General features: G+C 38.8%; 1 protein-coding gene across 1 annotated transcript in view; it reads right to left on the bottom strand.

The window, feature by feature from the left end:
- PRKD3 (protein kinase D3) overlaps positions 1 to 25,090 on the bottom strand; it is a 109,657-nt gene that overhangs the window by 59,335 nt on the left and 25,232 nt on the right. Inside the window, 4 exon segments of the mRNA XM_006151341.2 lie at positions 2,953 to 3,142; positions 8,627 to 8,784; positions 10,378 to 10,509; positions 12,006 to 12,144. Of these exon segments, the coding sequence (XP_006151403.1) occupies positions 2,953 to 3,142; positions 8,627 to 8,784; positions 10,378 to 10,509; positions 12,006 to 12,144 (619 nt within the window).

The raw sequence follows: 25,090 nt of genomic DNA on the forward strand, positions 1-25,090 counted from the left end.
GGGGAGGAAGGTGTGGAGGGCAACCATGGATGCCAGGGACAATGGGGGAGGAAGATGGGACATAGCAGAGGGTGGGGGATGGGGAATCAGGGATGGCAAGACAAAGGGCAAGGTATGCAGGACGTAAGAATTGGAAAACTATTTGCTGAGAACATGTATGTGGATGTGCTTGATTGAGCCAATGCACAGTGTATTTTGGATGGAAAATTCATTTGTGTGTTGTGATGGTGTAAAGTGAATTAATAAAAAAAAAATTATAGTTTTTTGCATGTGGTATTAGAATGTCTCAATTCTGTTTGGTGGAATGGCACTATTAACTACTTTTACTAAGATTATCTGTTGGCTAGAATTTGTACATCTGTTATTAATGTTCTCCTAAAACATTTCTGGGTGGCTGCTTGCCAATACACTTTTGAGTTGATATTTTAAAACATTAATTCATGCATTAATTCATATTCAATGCAGATTGTTGAAATAAAGTTGAATATTTAACTATGCCTGCCTAATGACTGTTTGATACCTGACAGCAAATATACAACCTGTTCTGTATTTGATGTTTCCATATGTTATCATATATTGTCAAGAAAAGATTTCTCTTACATACTTGAGTTCAATTTATATATAGCTATCTTGGGTCAGTAGGTGCCGTGGTGGTTAAGTGCTGGAATCCCACACAGCAGTTCAAGTCCTGGACCTGGAAGCTTAAAACACCAGGTACAGGTGCACACGTGTTCAAAATCCCTAGAGGAGAATGGAGAAGAAGGGATTGTGGTATTGCCATCCTCCCTGGGTGGGTGATTTCTCATTTCACCTCCCTCTGCCTCTCTCTCTCCCTCTCTCTCACTTTTTCTGGTTAGCATACACACTCTCTGGTGAAAACCCCAAAATAATTTATATATGGTTATCTTATTTTGTATTGTAAGCAAGGATTTATTCGTGTAAAAATCTTTACCTTAATCTATTATTTAGGTCAGTTGATAATTTAATTCTATAAATGCTTCTACATATAAAAAAATATGGTACCAAGAACTTTTTGATTAATCACATGGAAAAAGTATACAAAATTATAGTTATGGGTCAGCCGTGGCATGATGGTTAAAGCAGCTAGATTCCACATGGCCGACTGTACGGTTCGAGTCCTGGACCTGGTGACTTAAAAGACAAGCTGAGCATGTGTGTGTGCATATCCAAAATCCAGAAAGGAGAATGGAAGAAATGGGACTGTGGTGTGGTCATCTCCCATAGGGGGTACTTTCTCACTCCCCACACTCACCTTCTCTCTGATAAGCATGTACACCCTATACCAAATAAAAAGCAATTAAAAAAAACTAAAAATGGGTCAGCAGATGGTGAAGGAATTTGGCTCCTACATGGCTGATCACAGTTCACATCCTGGCCCCAGTGGCTTAAAAATCAAGCCGAGTGTGTGTGCATATGTGTCCATAATCCTGAGGACGGATGAGAAAGAACTGTGGCATGGTCATCCCCCCCGGGAGGGGGTGTGTCTCATTTTCCTCTTTCTTCTCTTTCTGTCTCTCTCTAGTGAGCATACGCACCCTATGGAATAAACCTTAAAAAAAATGAATAAAAGTAAAACTCTAGAAAGATTTTAGCTAGACTACATATATCCTACCCTGGCTCAATGACTAATCGTCTAAGATACTGACACCCTGTATTTAGTTTACACCTTAGTGCATGCAGTACTGTTGAAAAGAAGTCATGAGATGAAAAGATAAAATTGTCTTTAGAAAGCATAAAAGCATTATATAAGAAAAAAATTATTCCATAAATAACCTGCTTCATTATGAGAAATTTTGGGATGCTATGATAGATTGCTAGGTTATTATCCAGATAAAGATGGTCCCTATTAGAATTTTAGTGACTTAGACAATATTCTACCCATATTAATGCATATTCCCTGGAATGACCTTTTCTGTATTTACTTTTTGCTTTAGAGTGTGTATGCTTGCCAGAGAGAGACGGACGGAGGGCGGGCGGGAAAGTGACTGAGAAAGCACCCTGCAGAAGGGACAGCCAATGCTGCAGTTCCCCCTCTCCCACTCTCCTCTGGGGATCCTGGGGAAGCACGCACATACACGTGCCAGTGTGTCCCAAGTCACTGGGTCCAGGACTTGACCTGTGCAGTCAGTCATGTGGGATCCTGCTGCCCTGTCACACTATCACTGACTGTTTTGGGTCCTGGCTACTAATCAGAAACAAAACATAACAAAATGAAACAAAAAACTCTAGTAGTATGTATGAATATTTAATGAAAAGAGGAAAGCATTATTTAAATTTTAGATAGTACCTAGCTCTGGAATCAGAGCTTAGCTTAAATATCACCTCTGCCACTTACTAGTTGCTTTGTATTAGCAACTGCTAAACATGCATGTTAGGTAGCCATACCTCATAGATTCAAATTCTAATTTTTCTGTTTACCAACTATGTGATTGAAAGCAAGTTACTTAATCTTTCTATGCCTATAAACTGGAAAATGACTTCTATTACTACTACTAATAGGATATTTCACATACAGTCACTTTCAAAATGAAATGAAATGAAGTTTTTTTTGGCATAGTGTCCTGTACTGAGTATATACATTGTAGATTGTAGTTGTTGCTAATACACATATGTATATATCCAATATTTCATTTTTTTAACATATATATTTTTTCTTTTTTTATGGTAACAACTATGTGAACAACTTCTTTGGCTAATGCTTCTAACACACACACACACAGATACACACATATAAACATGCCTAGTGTGATTAAGTCACTGGGGCTGAGACTTGAGCAGCTGCTAGCCATGTGGGATCCAACTCCCTATGCACAGGGCTTAACAGTGTTAAACCTGCTGTGCTACAGAGCTGGTCCTGAACTATGTATTTTAACCTTATATTTGCTAACCAAAGCATGCCTGAATTTGCTTCAGGAAAATATCCAGTCCTACCTTTACACTGCATTCCTTGGCGAAAGAGGCCTTTCAGTAACCGCTTGCAGTACTGACATATCGTGGGACGGGCATAAGAGTGAACAGCAAATGTGTGTGGAACTTTCACTCTGCACATCACCATCTTTTCCATCCAGATTGGACGACCGCTCCAAGAAGGAATTCTCTTACTTGGCTCTTGAACATGTGCCTAAACATAGGTAATGTCCATAAGTCAGTATTAAAAAGAAAAGTATTGGGGGCAGAGCTTAACCATAAAAGTCATTTATTTGAACTGCGAAAGCCAAAAATCCAGTGAGGATCTCAGCAGTTTCCTTTGGAAAGTTTAATTTATCAACCCTTGAATGAGAAAAGTGTGAATTTCTCTTGTGCTATTATTTATGCTAAAAGAAAAAAGGTAAGATATATTCACTGTTATTTGCCAGGCATATTTAGAATAAAAAAAATATATGCAAAGGTTGACATAAGTTAATTTATAACAGATGTTCAAATTCTTTCAAAAATCTGACTAAGGAATTCATCACAGGAAAAGTAAATAAATTTAGAAAATATTATTACTGGTCAAGTTACAATTACTGAATATGATAAAAAATATTTAAAATAAATCTTAGATTTTTCAAATTTATCTTAATAAATACTGAAATACGTATATAAAAATTTAAGCCCATAAATGATAATCATAATATTAATGGCAGATATAAAACTATAACAACTTTAGGTCTAGTAACTATGCTTTAAGAAGTTCCTTGATACTGGGACCAGCAGGTAGCAGAATGGTTATGGTTATGTTGCCGATCTTGGCTGATCGTAGTTGGAGTCCCAGACCTAGTGGCTTAAAACTCATGCTGTGTGTGTGTGTCCAACATCCTGAGAGGAGAATGGAGGAGAAGGGACTGCAGTGTGGTCACCTTCCCTGGGGGGGCAGGGTGATTTCTTGCCTTTTGCCTTTAAGACGAGCGCATGTGCCCTACAGCAAAAATCTCTTAATATTAAAAAAAAAAAAAAGACGTTCCTTGATATTTTAACTGTTTTCCAGCTGTTCAGGTTTTCTTTTCTTTTTTTCCCCCCTTTTTAGAGATGTTTTTGCTATAAGGGCGTGCACACTCACTCACCAGAGGCATGGAGAGAGAGAGAGTGGGAAAAAGTGTGGCCCCAGGGGGGATGGCCACACCACAATCCCTTCTCCTTCATTCTTTTCTTGGAATTTTGGGCATGCGAACACATGTGTCTGATGTGTTTCAAGCTGCCAGGTCCGGGACCTGAACTGTGGTTGGCCATGTGGGAGTCCAGCTCCTTAACCACTGTGTCACCTGCTGACACTGCTGTTTAGGTTTTTTATCCTCAGGTAAACAATATGCAAAAGTAAAGTCAGTGTCAATTAAAAACATTTGTGAAATCTAAGGTACAAGTGGATTTCTGTAATTACTGGGTCATTAGGAAAGTCATGACAGATTTTTGCATAGAAAAACAGAAAATATGCGTGACTTTCTTGAATACCTAATATAAAAATGAAATACTCAAACTAAGTTATAAGCCAGTTCATTTGGCACATTCCACTTGTTCAACAAACATACACTGACTTAATTATCTGCCTGGTTTTATACTACAAACTAGGGACATGAAAATGAATAAAACATAAGCCATGTCCTCAAGCACAAAATCCAAATACTTAATTACCACCTAAATGTATTAACAGATTTTGCTGTGCCTGTTTATGTCTTCATGGCCAAAACTGAATTCCTGAGAGTTTCCAGATGCCTCCTAAAAGCTAGCAACATTCCCAACTCAAAGTTGAGTCATTCTACATTGATATGTCTAACCAATGGAAGCAAAACAAGGCAGAAGGAACCAAGAGAAAGAGAGGTGTAAGGGAGAAGTAAGAGGAGGGGGAAAAAGCAAAAGCAGGAGAAAAAACAGGAAAAGAAGAAGAAAAAGATGAGTAGGGAACACTGTAGATAAAAAAAGAAATGTAGTCTCAGATCAACAGTTTTTTCCTAATGTGTAGCCAGTAATTTTCTAAAATGAATTATGAAGCAGTTTAATTCAGAAACAGTACAAGGAGAATATTACAACTCAAAGCACACTTATATGCCTCAGCTATCCAAGGTGCCCCACTCTAGTTAGTTCAGCCTCCTCTGTGCTGCCATGTATGGGTCACTGTCAGCAAACGGGACAGTGAACCTGCAAAGCTGATGCAGACAAGAGATGTCTTGGGCCTTTGCTCATCCCTGGCTCCCCAATCTGGTGGTGCCCTAACACTGTGCTTCACTTGCTCCTGCTTCTACCACTTTGGGTTTGGTTTGGCGCATGTTCAAAAACACATGTGCTGGATTAGGATTGATTCAGTCAATCACAGGGTACCCCGGTGAGGGAGAGATTTCTAAATAGGCCCCTTCATATGCCAATGGCCAGATAGGGACTGCTTTCCGGCAAGGCCTGCTGGGTAGGGGTCTTAGGATAAGGTATAGGCCATGTGCCCAAGAAACTATTCTGACTGTGGCTATAGCAGATGCCTAATTTTTTTTTTTTTTTGAGAGGTTTCTGCTATAGGGTGCATGCACTTGCCAGCCAGACAGAGAGAGACAGAAAGCGAGAAATCATCCCCAAGGGGGGATGGCCACACTGCAATCCCCTCTTCTCCATTCTCCTCTCAGGATCTTGGGCACACACGCATGCACGCCCAGGGTGAATTTAAGCCACTGGGTCTGGAACTCGAACCGCAGTTGACTATCTGGGAGCCCAGTGACATAGCTATTATGCTAACTGCTGGTCCCACAGATGCCCAATTTCTTATGTCCATTACAATAGTTATTTATGTTGCTATCCCATTTTAAGTATTAAAAAAAAAGACTCAACAGCATCAGTACTACTAAGTGGTATTCTTAGTATAAAGACTTAAAGTTAGGTCTTTAGCAGTACAGCTCAATGATTCTCAAGCTTCTTCCATCTCCAGATAGCTGGGCATATAATATAATCCCATCAGTTACAGGCTTTGCCACTTCACCTCAAGGCAGGGAAGATTTAGCAGACTTAATAATAATCTGAAGGAGCTTGTTGGAATTATCTAGAAAACTTGGTTAAAATGGGATCAGAGATTAGAGTAACCACAATTAAGTGAAAGTTCTTTTCTTACCTGTCCTCTATTTACAAGTTAGTGCTTAATTTAAACTGTAATCTCTTTCCTATTAAGGTGAAGCAAACATTTTTCTAAATATCTGATTATTTCCTCAGTTTAGGCTTTAGTTACCATTTGCTGGAGTAACTGCTCATCAAAACCTTGTACCAATATTGCCAACTCTCAATTATGCAGTTGACCCTTGAACAATCCTGGGTTTACGTGTGCAGACCCCCATGGAGTAGAAGATCTGTGTGTAACTTTTAACTCCCCCCAAATTAAATATACCACAGTCTTTTAATTTTTAAAGACATTTATTTATGAGACCAGCATATGGTGTAATGGCTACATTGCTGGACTCCCATGTAATCGACCTCAGTTTGAGTCCTGAACCCTCTGACTTAAAACTCATGTCTAGTATGTGTGCGTGCGTGTCCAAAATCCTGAGAGGAGAATAGAGGAGAAGGGATTGCGGTTGGGCCATCTCCCCTGGGGGGTGATTTTTCACTTTCTACCTGTCTGTCTTTCTGGTGAGTGCATGTGCCTTACAGAAAAAAAATCTCTCTTTAAAAAAAGAAAAGTATTATTTATTTACCTACTCAATTGCCGTGATTTTCAAGCCGCTAGGTCTGGGGCTCCCTCTCCTTTACACTGTCCTTTCTTCCCACTCTTCCTTCACTCTCATTTCCTTCCAAGAGCTCTGCTCTTGCTCTACCTCTTTTTTGCGAGACTGAATGCTGGGATCTTCTTAGATCTTCCACTCTACAAGTTCTACTGGTTCTAAAACACTTTGAACAATCATGGTATTTCAAACACGTCATTCTACTTCTTATACTTCACTAAGAAGTTTTCATCATCAGGATAAAATATAAACTAATGAAGTAACACATAATCTTATCCATCTGTTCTATCCTTTGCTATTCCCTAATCAAGCAGTAGTCATCTAGGGGCAGCTGGCACACCAGTGTCATTTGTGGGGCTCTTAAAACAATATGCCTCTACCAATAGTCCTCATTCCCAGGTAAGTGCCCTGTGCATGTGGTGCAAAAAACACCTGCTTTTCTGCTTCTAATACTTTCCCATATGTTTATAATAACTGCTCACTCTCAGTCTCTTCTACCTCAGCACTCTTACTCTACTTTAAAAATCTCACATTAGGCCTACGCCATAAGTAAATATGGGATTTGTTTTTAAAGAAAGAGATTTTTTTGCTATAGTGTACGTATGCTTGCTGGAGAGAGAGACAGAGAGACAGAAAGCAAAAAAATCACCCCCCCGCCCCCAGGGGGGATGGCCACCCTGCAATCCCTTCTCCTCCATTTTCCTCTTGGGATGTTGGGCATACACACACGTGCCTGGCATGAGTTTTAAGCCACCGGGCCTTGACTTGAACCGTGGTGAACTATGTGGGAGTCCAGTTATGTAGCCATTACGCCATCTGCTGGTCCTGTGAATATAGGATTTTTGTGAAAGGATATCAGATGCTTTTACTCTAATGTCTTGGATTAGCAAAATCTGTGACTAAGATTTTAAGACAAAAGCCCAAAGCCCTGACTTTGCCATTAATTCACAGAAGACGAAGGAGGTAATAGAAACAACTAGATGATAAGATTAGAATATGTGGATGGAAGTCATTTCAAGTACTATCAAATGCATGAAGGAGTTATTTCTTTCTTTCCTGATGTACTACCCTTACCTTTGACAGGCATCTATCAGGAAAAATGACTGATTTAAGAATGAGATCTGGATTTCTCTCATCTCTTCCTAACTTGCTATGTGACTTCAGACAAGTCACTTAACCATTTAGCAACTCAATTGTCTCGTGTATACAGATCTACTGATACATCTCATATTGTGAGGATCAGTGGACTCATTCACTCACCACTGAGTACCAGAGATTGTGTGCAGGCATGATGGGTCACAGAAAGACACAAACAGTGCATTCTCTAAATAGATCGTAAACTCTCTGAGGACAATCTAGTATTCAAACACTATGATAACAGGTAGAATGTTATACATACAATAGAGAGGTCTGAAGAGTGTGATGGCATCCTGAAAATAAAGTAACTTCTAGAGTAAGGGGAAAGTCAGGAAAGGTGGCTCTTGAGCTAGGCCTGGAAAACCATGTAGGATGGACAACAACAAGAGCAAAGGCAGGGGGAACAAGAAGGTGGTCAGGGAGTGTTGACAGGGGCAGATCATTAAAGCCAAGACTGTACAAGACTCTACTGCAGTGATACAATCAGAATTGTATACTGGAAGCTTGATGTGGCTGTAGTGTGTAAAAGATGAAGTAAAGTAAGACAACCAGAAGCCTATATACTGATTAGAAAGCTGATATTTCACATGATAAATAACATGATCCCAATGTGAACAAAATATAATTCATTACTATTGGTAAGTCTTGTCTGATTATTACATTTTAGGTTTCTCAAGTGTATGAACATTACTATTCTTTAGTATGTCAGTTATATTCTATTAATAGTATGATATCATATACCTTACGGAAACAAAAGGAATAACTAATAAAATATCCTTCTATTACTTTAGAATACATACCTCCTCACTGGGAAGGGCTACATATTCAGGCTGCAGGAGTCTTGGAACCGAGAGGCCAGGACCTGGTAGAGATATATTTGACAGACGCCTCTTTCTTACTCCACTGCAGTTATTTGGAATCTTGAAGGCACATCTTTTATGATAATTTAATCCACAGCCTAAATATATTTTAAAAAGTAAAAAATAAGATTATGAAAACTTTACTATTCAAGTGTGATACATAAAAATAGGTGCTTTGTTATTTTCTCTGGCAGCAATACCTACCCTAATCAAGAACCCAGATGACAGGCTGAATGGAAGTATATAAACTCAAGAATAGCAAATGTATAGACAGGTATATTTAGAAAGGTTAAGTTAGCTGGAGCAGAGATTGCTGAAGTGTGATCCCTTAGGCAGTCACCTGGGAATTTGTTGCACATGTGCATTACTGGGCACCTGAGACCTGCTGAAGTAGGCACTCTGGAGACAGGGCCCAGTGAAATACGTTTATGATGCCTGGTAGTTCAGGAACACTGGCAAAAAGCAAACTGTGGCCTGTGTTCTGCGTTTCCCATGATGTGAAAGTTGTATGGAACTTAGATTTCAGTGTTCATAAATGCAGTTTTATTTGAACACAGTGATACCCATTTGTTTACATATCATATATGAATAATTTCAAACTATAACAGCAGAGTTAAGTTAGGACAGAGACCCCAAGGTCAGCAAAGCCTAAAATAGTTACCCTCAGGCCCTTCACAAAGCTTATTGACCTGCCACCTTAGAGGATTGTTACTTGGTCAGAAATGTACACCTGCAAACCATCCCCAGCCATTATAATTCAGAACTTGGATAACTTTGTTGTATCTAAAAGATTGAACTTTTTATAAAAAATAGAGGCTTTTGCCTTAGGGCACATGCACTTGCCAGACAGACAGAGAGAGACAGAGAGACAGAAAGCGAGAAATCACCCCCCAGGGGGGATGGTCACGCCGCAATCCCTTCTCCTCCATTCTCCTGGGATCTTGAGCATGCACACACATGCACCCAGCATGAATTTCACACAACTAGGTCCAGGACTTGAGCCATGGTTGGCCATGTGGGAGTCCAGCGATGTAACCACTATGCCATCTGCCAGCCCCAAAACTTACTTTTTTTTTTTTTTTTGGAGAGGTTTTCGCTATAGGGCGCGTGCACTTGCCAGACAGAGAGAGACATAGAGACAGAAAGCGAGAAATCACCCCCCAGGGGGGATGGTCACGCCACAATCCCTTCTCCTCCATTCTCCTCTTGGGATCTTGGGCACGCACGCACACGTGCCTGGTGTGAGATTTAAGCCACCGGGTCCAAGACGCGAACCGCGGTCGACTACGTGGGAGTCTAGCGACATAGCCATTACGCTAACTGCTGGTCCCCCCAAAACTTACTTTTAAAAGACAGTAACAATGTAAGGAATTTGGTATTTATTGACCTACTACTTTGTCTACTTTGTGCCTATTACCTTATTTAACCATTTACTATTCACAAAGCCAATGGGTAGAATATATTTTTCAGAGAAATTAGTCCTTGGAGAAGTTTAGAAGTTGCTCAAGAATATAAAGGAGTAGGTGGTAGAAGTCAAATCAGAGTTCCGATCTTTCCAATTCTAAATCCTGATTACTATCTTGTCACCGATTAATATCCTACTGATAATAATTACTATTTTTCACTGGTAGTTAGAGAACATTAATGTGAAATCTTACTTCAAATAGCCACAAACATCTTAGAAGACATACCTTCACATTTCAGTCCCTGACGTACCAGTCCCCAGAGCATCTCGCCACAATAATCACAGAAGGTAGGAGCTTTGTAAGAATGTACATAGAGAGTATGTGGACGGATCTGGAAGTCTTCTACGGTAGCCAAAGCTTTTAAAGAAGAACAATATTAAAATAAACCTTACATCTATAATTGCAGTAAGATTAGGAATGCTTACCATGTTCATTTATGTCTAAATTCACGGAATTGTTTTTTCTCTGAAAGTTGCATAGAACCAAAAAATTATTTTCAGTATTTAATACTGTGGCTTTTTAAACTCTAATTTAAAATAACTTCAAGTCCAAAAGCAGGTCTGTAAGTTAGGTACTTACACATCCAAAAGCATTTTCTCATAATGACAAGTCTACAAATAGGTTAGGTCTATGTCAGCCAGTCAAGAACTATTTTATGTAAGGGAACACAGAACACTGAAGTGAAACAAACAAGAAACAGGTACTTTGTGAACTAAACCTCAATTTACAGCAATGTTTCTGTGGGAAAAAGGCACTGAGTTCTAACTTAGGAACCCAGGATATGCTGACTGTTCTAATGATTAAGAGCAAGATTCCTCAAGCCTCGGAAAGCAAAGGAACAGCAGACACAAAGACCCTCCTCTCACTTCGACATGCACAACGCTTGTTAGTGGATAATCCTGAGCTCTGTGAGGGTCCATAGCAAAGGAATGAACCTGAGACTGACCTCCAAGGAGGCCCCGAGCTGATGCCCTCGGGGGTGAAGAGGAAGACAAAGATCGGGAAGTAGGTGGAAGATTTGGGATTGTGGTGTGGAAGATGAATGGTCAATGTAGGGAGTGGCAGAAGAAGGGGAGGATCAGAAATAGAAGGTGAAAGGAGTGGGGACTGAAAACAAAGGATTTCAAGAATAGGCTCAAAGGTGAGTTTGGGAAGAAGGAAAAGGGGAAGCAGGATCCTGGACACATGGCTGGCCTGTCTGCTTCCTTTTCCCACCAGTCCACTTCACTTGCCAAACAAGCAGTACTGCAGACCTACTGTGCACGTTATGGTGCTCCTTCTTCCTCTACACTCCTTACTAGCAATCTGGCCCACGTGCTACTGGACGGGATCAGAGCAGAAGCTAAAGAAGAAGAAATGGCAAGAATGGGCGAGGCAGGAAGACAACAGAAACAGGAAATGCCCACTGAATAAAAAGGGAAGGAGCATTTCAAGTCATGGAAATAACTAGTGTTGTAGTTTCACCTCTCATCTCTATTATTTCTCCTTTTTTTCCTAATTCACTTTTGTGAACATCAATTCTCTTTTTTCCATGGTCTTTATAGAAATTGGGAAAAGGCAACAGAAGTTTAGCATATTTTATCTTATTTATATATTTAGAAGATTACAGTCCCCTTTCAGTTCAATTGATAAATCCCTTAGATTAGTAACACAAATAATTCATTTTTTTCCTACTTTCTCATCAGTGATACAACCTTCAAAGTAAGAAACATGAAAGTTAAAAATCACATGGTAATTTACAGATGAGAGTAAGCAACAGCAGTACAAAGATTAAGTGTAAGAGAACACACTTAGTATAGAAAACCAGATTCTTTGCGGAAAAAAGGACAAAATAAAACAAGTTATTTATTTACCTGAAAGAACAACTTCTACCAGGTCTCCTTCATGTATTTCATCTGCTGAGGTAATCAGCTGCAAAATATTTTCTGAGTTCATGTCATGGCGAAAGAGAAGAATTTTATCATACATGCCAAAAAATCCACACTCCGGAAACTGTGGGAAAACAGTACTATATTAGTATATCTATAGCTTTCTGGTCTTATAACAATCTCAGTCTTAAATGAATGTTAAATGTAGTGTGTTAGCCTAATACTACTTTACTAATTAGGGACTTAATATCTGAAAAGTGATTCATGTACTCAAGCATCCTCACTGATTTCAAAAATAGAAAAGTGAATTTACAAATAATTAACTATTGATTATCTTAAAACATTCTCTCAGAAATACAGGATTCAGTTACTGATGAAGAATATAATCTTAAATACATCTATTGTATTCTTAACCTGAAAGAGAGGAGTCTCCTCTTTTCTAGGACTGTACTAATACATGGTTAGCTACAAGCCACATGTAGTTGTTTAAATTAGAAATAATTAACATTATATAAAACTAAAAGTTTACCCTCAGCCACTCCAGCCACATTATAAGTACCCGACTTCCACCTTGGCTTCTAGCCCAATTTGCAGCTCTCCTTTAGCATCAGTCTAAGGTCTTATGGCATAGGTTGTTAGGTTCAGATGTCAACCTAACTTTATCTTATATTCTGACCTTAATTTTCCATTAGAAAAATCATGTATATATCTCTAAAGAGTTCTTTTTTTTTTTAGGTTTTTGCTATAAGGCATGTGTGCTCGCCAGACAGACAGAGAGACAGAAAGCAAGAAATCACCCCCCAGGGGGGATGGCCATGCCGTCTGTTCTCCTCTTGGGATCTTGGGCATGCACGTACACACGCCCAGTGTGAGTTTAAGCTGCCGGGTCCAGGACTCGAACTGCGATCGACTACATGGGAGTCCAGCGACATAGACATTATGCTAACTGCTGTTCCCTCTAAAGAGTTCTTAAGGCTTTTTTTTTTTCCCTTTCCAATTGCCAGAGGGCATGTGCACTCACAAGAGAGGCAGAAGGACAGGGAGAAAGCACCTCTCAGTGGGGTGTGGTCAATATCTTAATACCTTCTCCATTTCTTCATCCTGTTGAGATTTTTGGCCACCCATGCACTTGTGTGCAGTGGGTTTTTCAAGCCCCCAGGCTGGGATTCAAACCACATCAACCATGTGGGATCTGCCTTCCTTAACTACCAGGCTATGGGGCCAGCTATCAAATCTTTTTTTTTTTTTTTTTTTTTTAGAGATTTTTGCTACAGGGTGCATGCACTCACTAGAGAGACAGAAAGCAAGTAATCACTCCCCCACAGGAGATGGCCACACCACAATCCCTTCTCCTCCTGGGATTTTGAGCACACATGCACACATGCCTGGCTTGAGTTTCAGGCGTTTGGGTCTGGGATTCGAACTGTGACTAGACGTGTGGGAGTCCAGGGATGTAACCATTATGCCATCTGCTGGTTCCTTGAATCTTTTTTCTTTAATTAAATTAAAGAAAAAGTCTAACAATGACTTAGAAAGTTAAGAATTTATTTGTACATTTTAAGCTGGATAAATAATGGGAAAGTACAGAAACATTTAGAATTTTTACAATACTAATTCTTTCAATTATTTGAGTTACCAATAATATTCACAAAATTTCATAATATACTTCAACAGGATCAGAATTCTCAATTGAAAACAAAAGAGTAAATACTTAGGATAAGCAATTCCTAAACTTTTATAAAAATTTAAAATTAAAATGTTACTAAATTGTTTTGAGAGAAATTTTTGCTGTAGGATATGTGTGTTCACTGGACAAAAAGAGAGGGAGAGACAGAGAGACAGAAAGTGAAAAATCACCCCCTATGGGGTATGGCCATGCAGCAATCTCTTCTCCATTCTCCTCTCAGGATCCTGGGCACACACACACATGCGTCTGGCCTGAGTTTTAAGTCACCGGGTCCAGGACTTGAACTGTGGTCAACTAAGTGGGAGTCCAGTGACGTAACCATTATGCTATTTGCTGATCCCAAAATGTTATGAAATTTTTTCAATTATTATTAAATTTTAAAATAAAGTACTCTCGTAACTTGTCTGCAGTAATTCTTAAAGGGTCAACAACAACAACAACAAAAACTCCATGTTCCATCCTTATAAAAGTAAAATCTCCAATAAACTATATAAATGAAATTGATTTGTAAGAGTCACATTTCTTTTGTTTGTTAAGCATGAGATATTAGCCACAGTTTCTAAAGACAATCTTTATATTCCAGGAGAAAACCAACTACTAAGAAACAGAAATAAACAAAAACATACAAAATAAGGTAAATGACAGAAATGAAACATGAACAAAATTAACAAAAATTAAATAAAATTCTAGACTAAGAGAGAATAAAAAACTTCATGGAAGGTGGAATAGAAGGCTATGTCATATTTGAGTAGTACTGTGAAAAAGAGAAACAGAGTTTCCACTGGCTGAAAGTGAAAATGTTGAGTGTCATCTTTGAGAAAGCACATGGTAAATGGAAGAAGGTAAGTGGAGTCTGAGAAGAATGAGGTTAGAGAGGAGAGCTGAGTAGAAAAAAGGGAAAAAAATGCACATGGGACCCAACCAAGGCCATTCTAAGGGAGACACCTGGGAGTCCAGAGTTGGTTCAAGCTTTGCAAGCTGCTAACTAGAGCACCTTAGATAGTTGCTTCACCTCTTTACATTCGTTTCTTGTTTAGAAAGTTGGGATAACAGGAATATGGGCTTTATGGGGTTCTGTGAAACTAAACTACTCGATGGCTATAAGACTTCAGCATTATGACCAATGAATGCTAATGTTTACATTATTATTTTATATACAAGAGGAAGAAACAAAGGGTCCTAGAGCAAGGCAGTCACACAATCAAATCTGAATTTTAAAAACATACTGCCAATAGCACTGTGTGGGAGAACTAGAACAGGAAGAGACGATGTACACTCCTGCAGAAAAGCTGAAGATATGTTAGAAAAGATTTATCAGGGTTTGGATTACATAGTAAAGAGAATTGAGAGATAAAGAAGGAGACTTCTCTCTGGAGATGATCTTCGATGAATCGTATGGACTGTTAATACTGCTTTGACCAAACCGGAAGTCATTAGTATCAGTAACTCAAGAACTGACTAATAAACATACCAACAAGAGAAGAAAACAATATCAAATCAGTAAGTTTATGGCTTAGAAAAATAAATATGAAATAAACTTCTTGATAAATATAATACCTAGTGTATTTTTACCTTTTGAATTTTGAACCATGTGAATAGATTATTTATTCAAAATGAAATATAATCATAGTCTATATATTATACCTCAAAGTATAAAATAAATATCCACTAATCTATACTGGTATATGTAAATAACTGATAAGAGGGGAAATGAGTAAGTCTCCCATACAGAATTCCAAATATTGAGTGGTCGGAAAAGTCATGATGCATTTTTGCATAGAACATACAAAAAAAAGTCATGACTTTTCCAATGACCCAATAATTTATGTAGATACTCCACCTTAAGGAAAGGGAACATAACTTTCTATTTCCTAACTGGGGGTCTGCTCATAGTGACTTACTTCCAAAGAGTATGTCACTCTGAATACCACACAAAATTGGTATTAAGTGACCCAAGTAAAAAAAAAAAAAAAGTACATGGACTAAGAAATATCTACTTAAAATAAACTTTTCTGTATCAGATGCTGGAAAGCTACTGGTAATGATAACAAAACCATTTTCTGGGCTAGCAAATGTTTCCGTACTAAACCCATCTATACAACTGAAAAATTATAGAGTTCCTAAGGAAAAAAATGTAAGTATCCTGTGAAAAACTGATACCTGCTATTCGTGATTATGATTCATGGGTATGTTTGGAAGGATATTTAGGAATTATCTGAAAGCAAGACTCAGACTTAAATGAAATAACAATGTGGCCTGAGAAAAAGCAAGAGATTAAATATTGCCACTGATAATCAGGGAAACATTGTGGCCGAGGTTTAAGAATATGTGAAGTCTTGAGGCAGGCATATGTTAAAGATAAGATAAACACCTAGGAAAGAAGAAATGAACGAACAAAAAAACCAAGAGCACACACTTTAAAACTTTTACAAAACAGAAAGCAACCTATTAATTTGAACATACAAATACAAAGATTTACTGTTCATTTTTTTTTGGAGAGGTTTTTGCTACAGGGCGTGTGCGTTTGCCAGACAGACAGAGAGAGACAGTGAGAAAGAAAGTGAGAAATCATCCCCCAGGGGGGATGGCCACACTGCAATCCCTTCTCCTCCATTCTCCTCTCGGGATCTTGGGCACGCATGCATAGGCGCCTGGCGTGAGTTTAAGCCACCAGGTCCGGGACGTGAACCGCGGTCGACTACGTGGGAGTCCAGTGACATAGCCATTACGCTAACTGCTGGTTCTTGTTCATGATTTTTTAAAATTTAGAAATTAAGTTTTTCAGCAAGAATGAATTGCTAAAACAGTGTTTCAATTACAGCCATATATCAGAACCACCAGTGGAGCTTAAAACAAAAAAAAGACGCTCCACTTATTTATTTATTTTTAAATTTTATGTTGTTATTTTATTTTATTTATTTTTTTTGGAGAGGTTTTTGCTATAGAGTGCATGTGCTCACCATAAAGACAGAGACAGGGAGACAGAAAGTGAGAAATCACCCCCCAGGGGGGAAGGCCAGGCCACAATCCCTTTTCCTCCATTCTCCTCTTGGGATCTTGGGCACGCATGTATAGGCGCCTGGTGTGAGTTTAAGCCACAGGATCTGGGACTCGAACCACAGTTGACTGCATGGGAGTCCAGTGATATAGCCATTACGCCAAGTGCTGGCCCCTGCATTTCTTTTATTACAAAAAGTTGAAAATTTTCCCACATGTTTAAGACACACTCCTTTTCTGTAAATGAGTTATTCATATTCTTTGCCTCTTTTTAATGGATTGGTGATCTTTAAGCTCCAAATGCAACTATTCTCCTCAGACTGATACTCATCAGGTGGGAGGTGCTTATTAATAAAGCCTGCACAATATAGCAAAAGCCATAAACAAAACATGGTGGTTCGGTAGTAATACAGTACTGGGCAATGCCGGACCCACAGGGAAGGTCCCAGATCATCCCCGCTTGGAGACTGCCCCAATCACAGTGAGTGAGTGCACATGCATCTGATCCCGGCTGGCTGGGGCCAACACTGTGGTGTGAAGACCCTGTGGAGGATGCCTCTCTCTGTCTCTCTCATGGAAGAAATAAGTAAACTTTAAAAGGCATTTCATATTTCAAAGTATACATGTTGTACTTCCAAAATAATATGTCAGTGAACCATAGAGAAAATGGGAGCTTTTCCAAGATGTTGGCTTATTTTTCTAGGCCAGATTTAAGCAAGAAAAAGAACAAAGGAGATGAACATTCTTGTCTTTCAGTTGTATGGTTTTTAAAGGACTAAATACTCTGGCAAACTAATGAAAATCAATTTTTTGTTATATTTGTGAAGCTACTATACTCACTGTTGGGGTAAAAAAAAAAGGTGGGCATAAACTGTTATATTATTGTTGTTTCCTATTTATCCTTTCAAAAAGCAAGCCTTGCTCAATAAATGGTTGGTATATATGCCTTCATGGGACAAAAAGCCTACTGTGACGGGCATTAGGTAAGAAGAGCAGCAGGGAGGTAACATGTTTAATAAGTGTTAACTGTCATGGCTATTAGTTTATTCCTCCAGGGCAATGGTTCAACTGGGACACGTGTATCCTAGAAGAGAAAGGGCATTGTCTGCAGACATTTTTGGTTTTCACGACTTGTGCTATTGGCAGTTAGCTGGTAGAGCACTGCAGAATGCACGGGACAGCCCCCACAATTACCTGGCCCCAAATGTCAATAATGCTGCAGTTAAGAAACTGCTCTAAAGGATAAAGGAGTCAAGAATACAGGCAGCCTATAAAATGTGGAAGGAAGCTGGCAACCTTCTTAAAACCAGACAAGCCTGTACTTCCTTCCCTAACCTACCTCAGTCTTGATTCAAAGAAGAGAGGAAATGAAAGAAACAGCAAAAGAACTAGAGGGGCAGAAGCAGAATAGGCCTTTAATTTGATGGCTTTCCACTCTTCTCTCTATCCCTGGGTTTTCTGGATTTGTTTTCTATAGATTATGCCAGTGACCCTTCTTGACTGTGCAAAAGTCTTTTTCTTAGTCTATATGAAAAAGTGAGAATCTCATCGTAAGATTATCACATTTTTACTCCCAAGCACTTTTTAGTTACTTTAGATTCCTTGGTTTTGCATTTAAAATGGCTTCAAGAATTAGAAGGGAAACGACAGTGACAACCACCTTATCGTTCTATAACCATTCTATAAAAATTATTCCTGGAACCAGCAGATGGTGTAATGGTTATGTCAGTGACTCCCACATGCTGACAGCAATTCGAGTCCCAGACCTGGCAGCTTGAAACTCATGCCAGGTGTGTGTGCTTGTCCAAAATCTCAAGAGGAGAGTGGAGGAGAATTGCAGCATGGCCATCCCCACTGTGGGGTGATTTCTTGTTTTCTATCTCTCTGTCTCTCCCTGTCCCTTGGTGACTGCATGTGCCATATACCAAAAATTTTTCTTAAAAAAAAAGATAAAATAAAAATTATTCTTTATGATGCTAATTTATACTCATTATGAGTAAAAGGTCCCAATGCCTGCAAACAAAATTCTATTAAGCAACACTTGTTTTGAAAGGTTTTTCTTCTTCTTTCAGAATTCTTTATGGTGAACAGCTTAAAGTTTATGCCATTAAAATTCTGTCAATAAAATGTTAGGTGAAGTAGGAAGCTTGCAGGTTTTTATTTTATTTGCTCAAATAAAACTTTTGAATGTTAACAAATAGCTTCACAATTTAACATTATCTGAATGAATAATTTATAACTACACACTTTTTAAAAGAGTACAGGTTTTATTCCAAGTGCATTTAAGTTTATTTGTTTTTTTTGTTTGTTTGTTTTGTTTTTTTGGAGAGGTTTTTGCTATAGGGCGCGTGCACTTGCCAGAAAGACAGAGAGAGGCAGAGAGACAGAAAGCTAGAAGTCATTCCCCCAGGGGGGATGGCCAGGCTGCAATCCCTCTTCCTCCCTTCTCCTCTTGGGATCTTGGGCACACATGCACCCGCACCTGGCACGAGTTAAAGCCACCGGGTCCAGGACTTGAACTGCAGTCGACTACAAGGAAGTCCAGCAACATAGCCATTACACTAACTGCTGGTCCCTTTTTGGTTTTGTTTTTATAAGAGAGATTTTTTCTATAGGTTGCATGTGCTGGCCAGAGCAAGAGAGACAGAGAGACAGAGAAACAGGAAGTGAGAAATCACCCCCTAGGAGGGATGGCCAAACCACAGTCCCTCCTCCTCCATTATTCTCTTGGAATTTTAGGCATGCATGCACATGTGCCTGGCATGAGTTTTAAGCTGCCAGGTCCAGAACTTGAACTGCAGTCGATTACATGAGAATCCAGCAATGTCACCATTATGCTATCTGCTGGCCCCAATCATTGAAGTTTTAATGTACATTTCAGTTTCTTTTTAAAAAAGTGTTTATTTGAAGTATAAAAGTGATCTTAATTTTCAGTTTGATAACTTTACATGTAAGTATGAAGAGATTTCAAAAAGTTCATGAAAAATGGAGTTAAAATACAACTATATTGGTGCAAAAAATTTTGAATCCATGCATAGCTTTCTCACACTATACATATTCCATGAACTTTTTTTTGAAGACCCCTTATACAGATTATGTAAGTATTATATAACCCATGTTCAGAAACAGAATACTCTCAGCACCACAGGTTTCTTCACATGTACTTAATTTGAAATGCTGAATATTGGGACTAGCAGTTGGTGTAATGGCTATGTCAATGGACTCTCATGTAGACGACTGTAGTTCGAGTCCTGGATCTGGTGGCTTAAACTCATGCAGGGCACAAGTGCTTGCGTGCCCAAGATCCTGAAAGAATGGAGGAGGGATTGCGGTGTGGCCATCCCCCAGGAGGTGATTTCTTGCTTTGTATCTCTCTCTGTCTTTCTGGTGAGCTCACTTGTCCTATAGCAAAAATCTCTTCAAAAAAAAAAAAAAATGTTGAATATCAAAGTCATTTTTAATTTGATGCCAAGGAAATCTTTACAGTAAGTCTTTTTACAGATAAGCCTGGGTTGGCCCCACCGCACATTGGTTAAGGTTTGGGAAACTTGGGAAGTACCTGTGCATGCATGCCCAAAATCCTGATGAGAAGAAAGAAAAAAGGACTGCCCAGGACCACACCCCATTGGGGGGGTTTTCTCTCTCTTTCTAGCCAGAACATGTGCCCTCTGGAAATTAAGGAAAAAACGAACAAAACCCATAAACGAGACCATAGTAAGCAAGCTCCACAAGGGTAAAGATGTTCTCTTTCCTCATTCTCTCCTGAATCCCCAAGCACATAAAACCTATTTAACAGGAACTTAGTTGAAAATTTTGTTGACTACTGGGCAACTAATCTAACATTAATAAATTCTTCAGAAACAAATCTAATTTTTAGGAAAGTAACTGAAGAGGAAGAACCTTCAAGATTCTATTTCTATATATAAACATAAGGCACCATAGGCTAGATGAGTAAGAAATTTACTCACTATGAACTTGAACTTATTTTTAACTTGCATTATTAATCTTCTGCCTAGAAATTTCTGGTTATAATATCCCTGAAATGCTGTTTCATTTAACACTTGCTTTTTGGACACGAACCAGAGCTTGCTTGCTTGCTTTATTCATTCATTCATTCATTCCCTTGTCTGATTGTTGTAATTCAAACTTTTTGGGATTATCTATTCTGACCAAAGTTCTACCCTGAATATCCAGCAGAATTAAAAAAGAAAAAAAAAAATTCCAGTTTGAACCTCCAGATTAGTAACGTCTGCCTATTACTGTTTTGCCTCAGAAAAAAAAAAATGTAGAGATAAAAGTGTAGGATGTCACCAAGTCATTGCAACACAGCTGTAGTATAAAGAATAGAGACAACAAAACAGAATGACAACTGGTTTCTAGAAAACAAAAGACACAGCTGGGCTTTTTGCTCTAATTTGGCAGAACCTGAAAATTACATCCAATCCATGTCTACAAAGATAATGCATTCAGTCAAATAATTGATCCAAATCACTCCTAAATTGGGCTACATTAGCAAATAGTCTGTGGGTCTACTGTTATGTAAGTGGACAAAACTAAAACCAAATGTTTTAAATCAGATAAAAACAGACAGAGTTAGAATACTTTCAGTTTTTGGTAAACACCATTATAACTTAAAAGAAATTGCTGCCTACCAATTTCCTTTCCTACATCAATTACATCTAAGATGTTCATTCAGAAAACTAACACATTAGCAGCAGAATCATAGCAGTATCTCCTAAGCTCTTAGCAATATGAAAGCAAGAAGGTGGGGAACTCATTTGAGTGTAGTCAATGTACATTGGAAACTGCAAAGTATTTGACATAGGCTACTTTAAAATATCCTTAAAACTCCAAAAGCTATTAACATCAGCCCTTTAATAAGATAAACCCTTTATCTCTATTTTTTATAGTTTGTCATATGATAAATACTAAAATCAAAAGGCAAAAGCAAAGCAACATAAGCATGTTGGCACACTGCTTATACATGCTTTGGTATTTACTAAAATCTAATCTTCACAAGTTTAAAGACGTTTTCAAATTTTACTTTTTTTTAATTAAAAAAATACTTTTTCCCAGGACTAGCAGATGGAATAATAATTATGTTGCTGAACTCCCACGTGGTCGACTGTGGTTTGAGTCTCAGACTCAGTGGCTTGAAACTCATTCTAGGCATGTGTGCATGCATGCCCAAGATCCCGAGAGAATGTAGGAGAAGGAACTGCTGTGTGATCATCCCCATGGGGGGTGATTTTTGCATTCTGTCTCTCTGGCAAGTGCATGTGCCCTATAACAAAAATATAAATAAATAAATAATTTCCCCCTTTATTTTGGATAGTGCATACATGTGCCTGAAGTGGGAGGAAGAGAGAAGCACCCTCCACAGGGTCTGGTCACCTACAAACCTCCTTCCAGTCCTCCAGCCCATCAGATCTTGTGCACTAGTGTGTGTGATGGGCATGTTTTCAGGCTGACCGGATCCAACTGCAATTGCCATCTGAGAGTCAGCTTCTCCTGAGAAGTGCATTATAGCTGCACCACAGAGCCAGTCCTATATATTTTTATTTCTCTTTTCTTCTATGAAAGAGAGAGAGAGACACCCCCACCAGGGTCTTCATCTTGGGCTGCTGCAATCAGCCCTCAGCCAGCCCAAGATTATGGGCATGCACATGCCTAGCATGTGGGGGAAGGTGTTGAGATGCAAATCCAGAGCTTTCCCAAGTGAGTCAGTCTTGCAGAGCTTTGCATTACTACCACACCACCATCCAGCACACTTAAAGAGATTTAAGAATTGAGTATTGTGATCAGTAGTAATGGTTATATCACTGAACGCCCACGTAGTTGACTGTGGTTCGAGTCCTGGGCCTGGCGACTTAAAAACTCCTATCAGGCACATGTATGTGCATGTCCAAGATCCCAAGAGGAAAATGGAGAAGGGATTGTGGCATGGCTGTTCCCCCTAGGGGTGATTTTTCACTTTCTGTCTTTATCTCTCTGGTGAGCACACACACTCTATAGCAAGAATTTTTCTAAAAAACAAATGAAAATAAGAGTATTATGGGCCAGCTCTATGATCTGGTATTTAAGGCAGCTGGATCAATGCCCAACCACAAGTTTGAGCCCGGACCCAATGGCTTGAGAAACATGCCAACATGTATATGTGTGTGCCCAAAATCCTGAAAGGAGAGATGGAGAAGGGATCATAGTATAATCTGATTCCCTTCTTTTGTAAATGGCCTCCAGCTTTGATTCCATCAGTCATGCCTGCTTGTTCTAATCTCAATTCTACTGGCTGCCCAGATTTGTCTGCCTTCTCTAGTCCCCTGACTGCCAACCCCACCAGTTCTTTAGGTTTTATCAGTAAAAACACACTCCCTTCAGTTTACACACCTCTGAAGGACAGTGATCTTGTCTGTTGTTAATTTTGCTTTATAAAACAACATGAAGATATAGAAATGTAATTTATATTTGGAGTAAGCATTTTATTAATTATATCCATAGTCATAATGGAAACTGTGTACTATAATTCTAACAAACTGAAGTGACCAAGCCAAACTAGAAATTCTATTTAAAAGATCTCAAATGACTTACATTTAGAAGATTTTAATCTGGGAGACAGTCATGTTCCCTGATTTACTAAAACCCTATAACAAAACTATGAGAAGTTTAAAATTTTTCCAAACTTCAAAAATTCTATGTCTGTACCAGTTTACTCACTTTCTTAAAAAGCCCCAGCATTGCTATGTCTGAGGCCAGGTAAACATTTGCGAGCCTCCGGCATACTGTAGCATTTCTGCCCTCTACCCGCTAAACGCTAGCAGTATTGCTCACTCACCAGCTGGGACAGTCAAAAATGTGTGCACATTGTTAAATGTTCCCCGGGAGTCACAATCTCTCCAGTTGAGAACCAATGGTTTAACCTCACCTTATATTTTTAAATTAAATACAGACACTGTAAGATTTGTCAATAAAATGGTCTCAAGTCCTAATGTGCACTCTTAGGAACAAGACAAATTCCGTAGTATCTGCAGGGAGAAATACCTGAGAATTTCAGTGTTCTGGAAGAACCTGGCCTTTTGCACAGTTCTAGGAAGAAACAGCTCTGCAAACTAAATATCTGACGGTCTGAACTAGAGGGAGCAGCTTGAGTACAATAAGGTACTGACACACGAAAGAGGAGGGAAGAGGATACTGGTGCAGATCTGCCCGATTCTTTCTCTTTTCAGCGATGACAGATACGAACCATTTCACCAATGGAACTACCACCCAGATTATTGGCAGCAGCAGTCCCCAGCCTTTGCAGCACCAGGGACTGGTTTCATGGAGGACAATTTCTCCACGGACTGGGGTGGGAGAGAAGGTTTCAAGAAGATCCAAGCACATTACATTTACTGTGCCCTTCATCTATCATGCTCATTTTAGTAGTAACAGGTAGAATATGTCCTTTAGCCAACTTCTGATTGTAAAGCATTTCTGAAAAGAGAATAATAAGACAGCACTAATTTCAATGTATCGTAAATGCTGGAAGGTCTTTCAAAGCTTCTAAAGAAAAGGAAGTTACGTTTTGACTTGTGCTAACAACAACAACAACAACAAAAGAAACTCCACCCCACTATTCCACCCTCAGGATGTGTCAAGAAACTGGATGAAATTCAAAGAATGACCACTGTTTTGTTCAAAGTTTTAAGCAAAACTCGAATATAAACAGTCTACTGGTTGAAGAGATAGTTTCTTGGAATAAAAGAAAAAAATTCATTTTTCCTAATTGGACACATAATAACAACTATATTTATCTTAAAACTACTATTTTGAATATTTTCCCACAATTTGGTGTACTAATTTATTTAATATTTTTGTAAAGTTTATTTCTGATATCACTTGATTAAATATTTATTGTGATAAGTATTTCATCAATACATGAGCTCTTATAGAAAAGTATTATTAACCTTACATCATACTTGTTGTAATAATTCCCCAAACTTACTTGTTCTAATTTTTATACATGTATATGTTAAATTTTTAATACTATGTAAACCATTCTTTTCTCTTGTGTTTTCCTTGACCTGAAAAATGAGTTATTCTAGTATCTAGAACTTGATAAACAATTCCATTTTATTCTAATTTTCCCCTTCATTTGGGTTTTTATATCTAACTTTTAATCCCTCTAAATTTTTTTTTCTTTATTCATGCAGAAGTATGTACTTGTACATCAGTGCAAGAGTGAGTTGGTGGTGGGGAGGGGAGCACTTTCTACAGGGTCTAATCATGCTGAGCTCCTTCCTCCAGCCCAGCCTGTTGCAGGGAGACCAAGCCAGGAGTTCCAACTATAGTCGTCATGTCATTCGGCTTCTGTTGAATAGCACGTCACTGCTGTGACAGGGAGCTGGCC

This window comes from Tupaia chinensis, unplaced genomic scaffold (assembly GCF_000334495.1).
Source record: "Tupaia chinensis unplaced genomic scaffold, TupChi_1.0 Scaffold000317_1, whole genome shotgun sequence".
NCBI classification, from domain to species: Eukaryota; Metazoa; Chordata; class Mammalia; order Scandentia; family Tupaiidae; genus Tupaia; species Tupaia belangeri.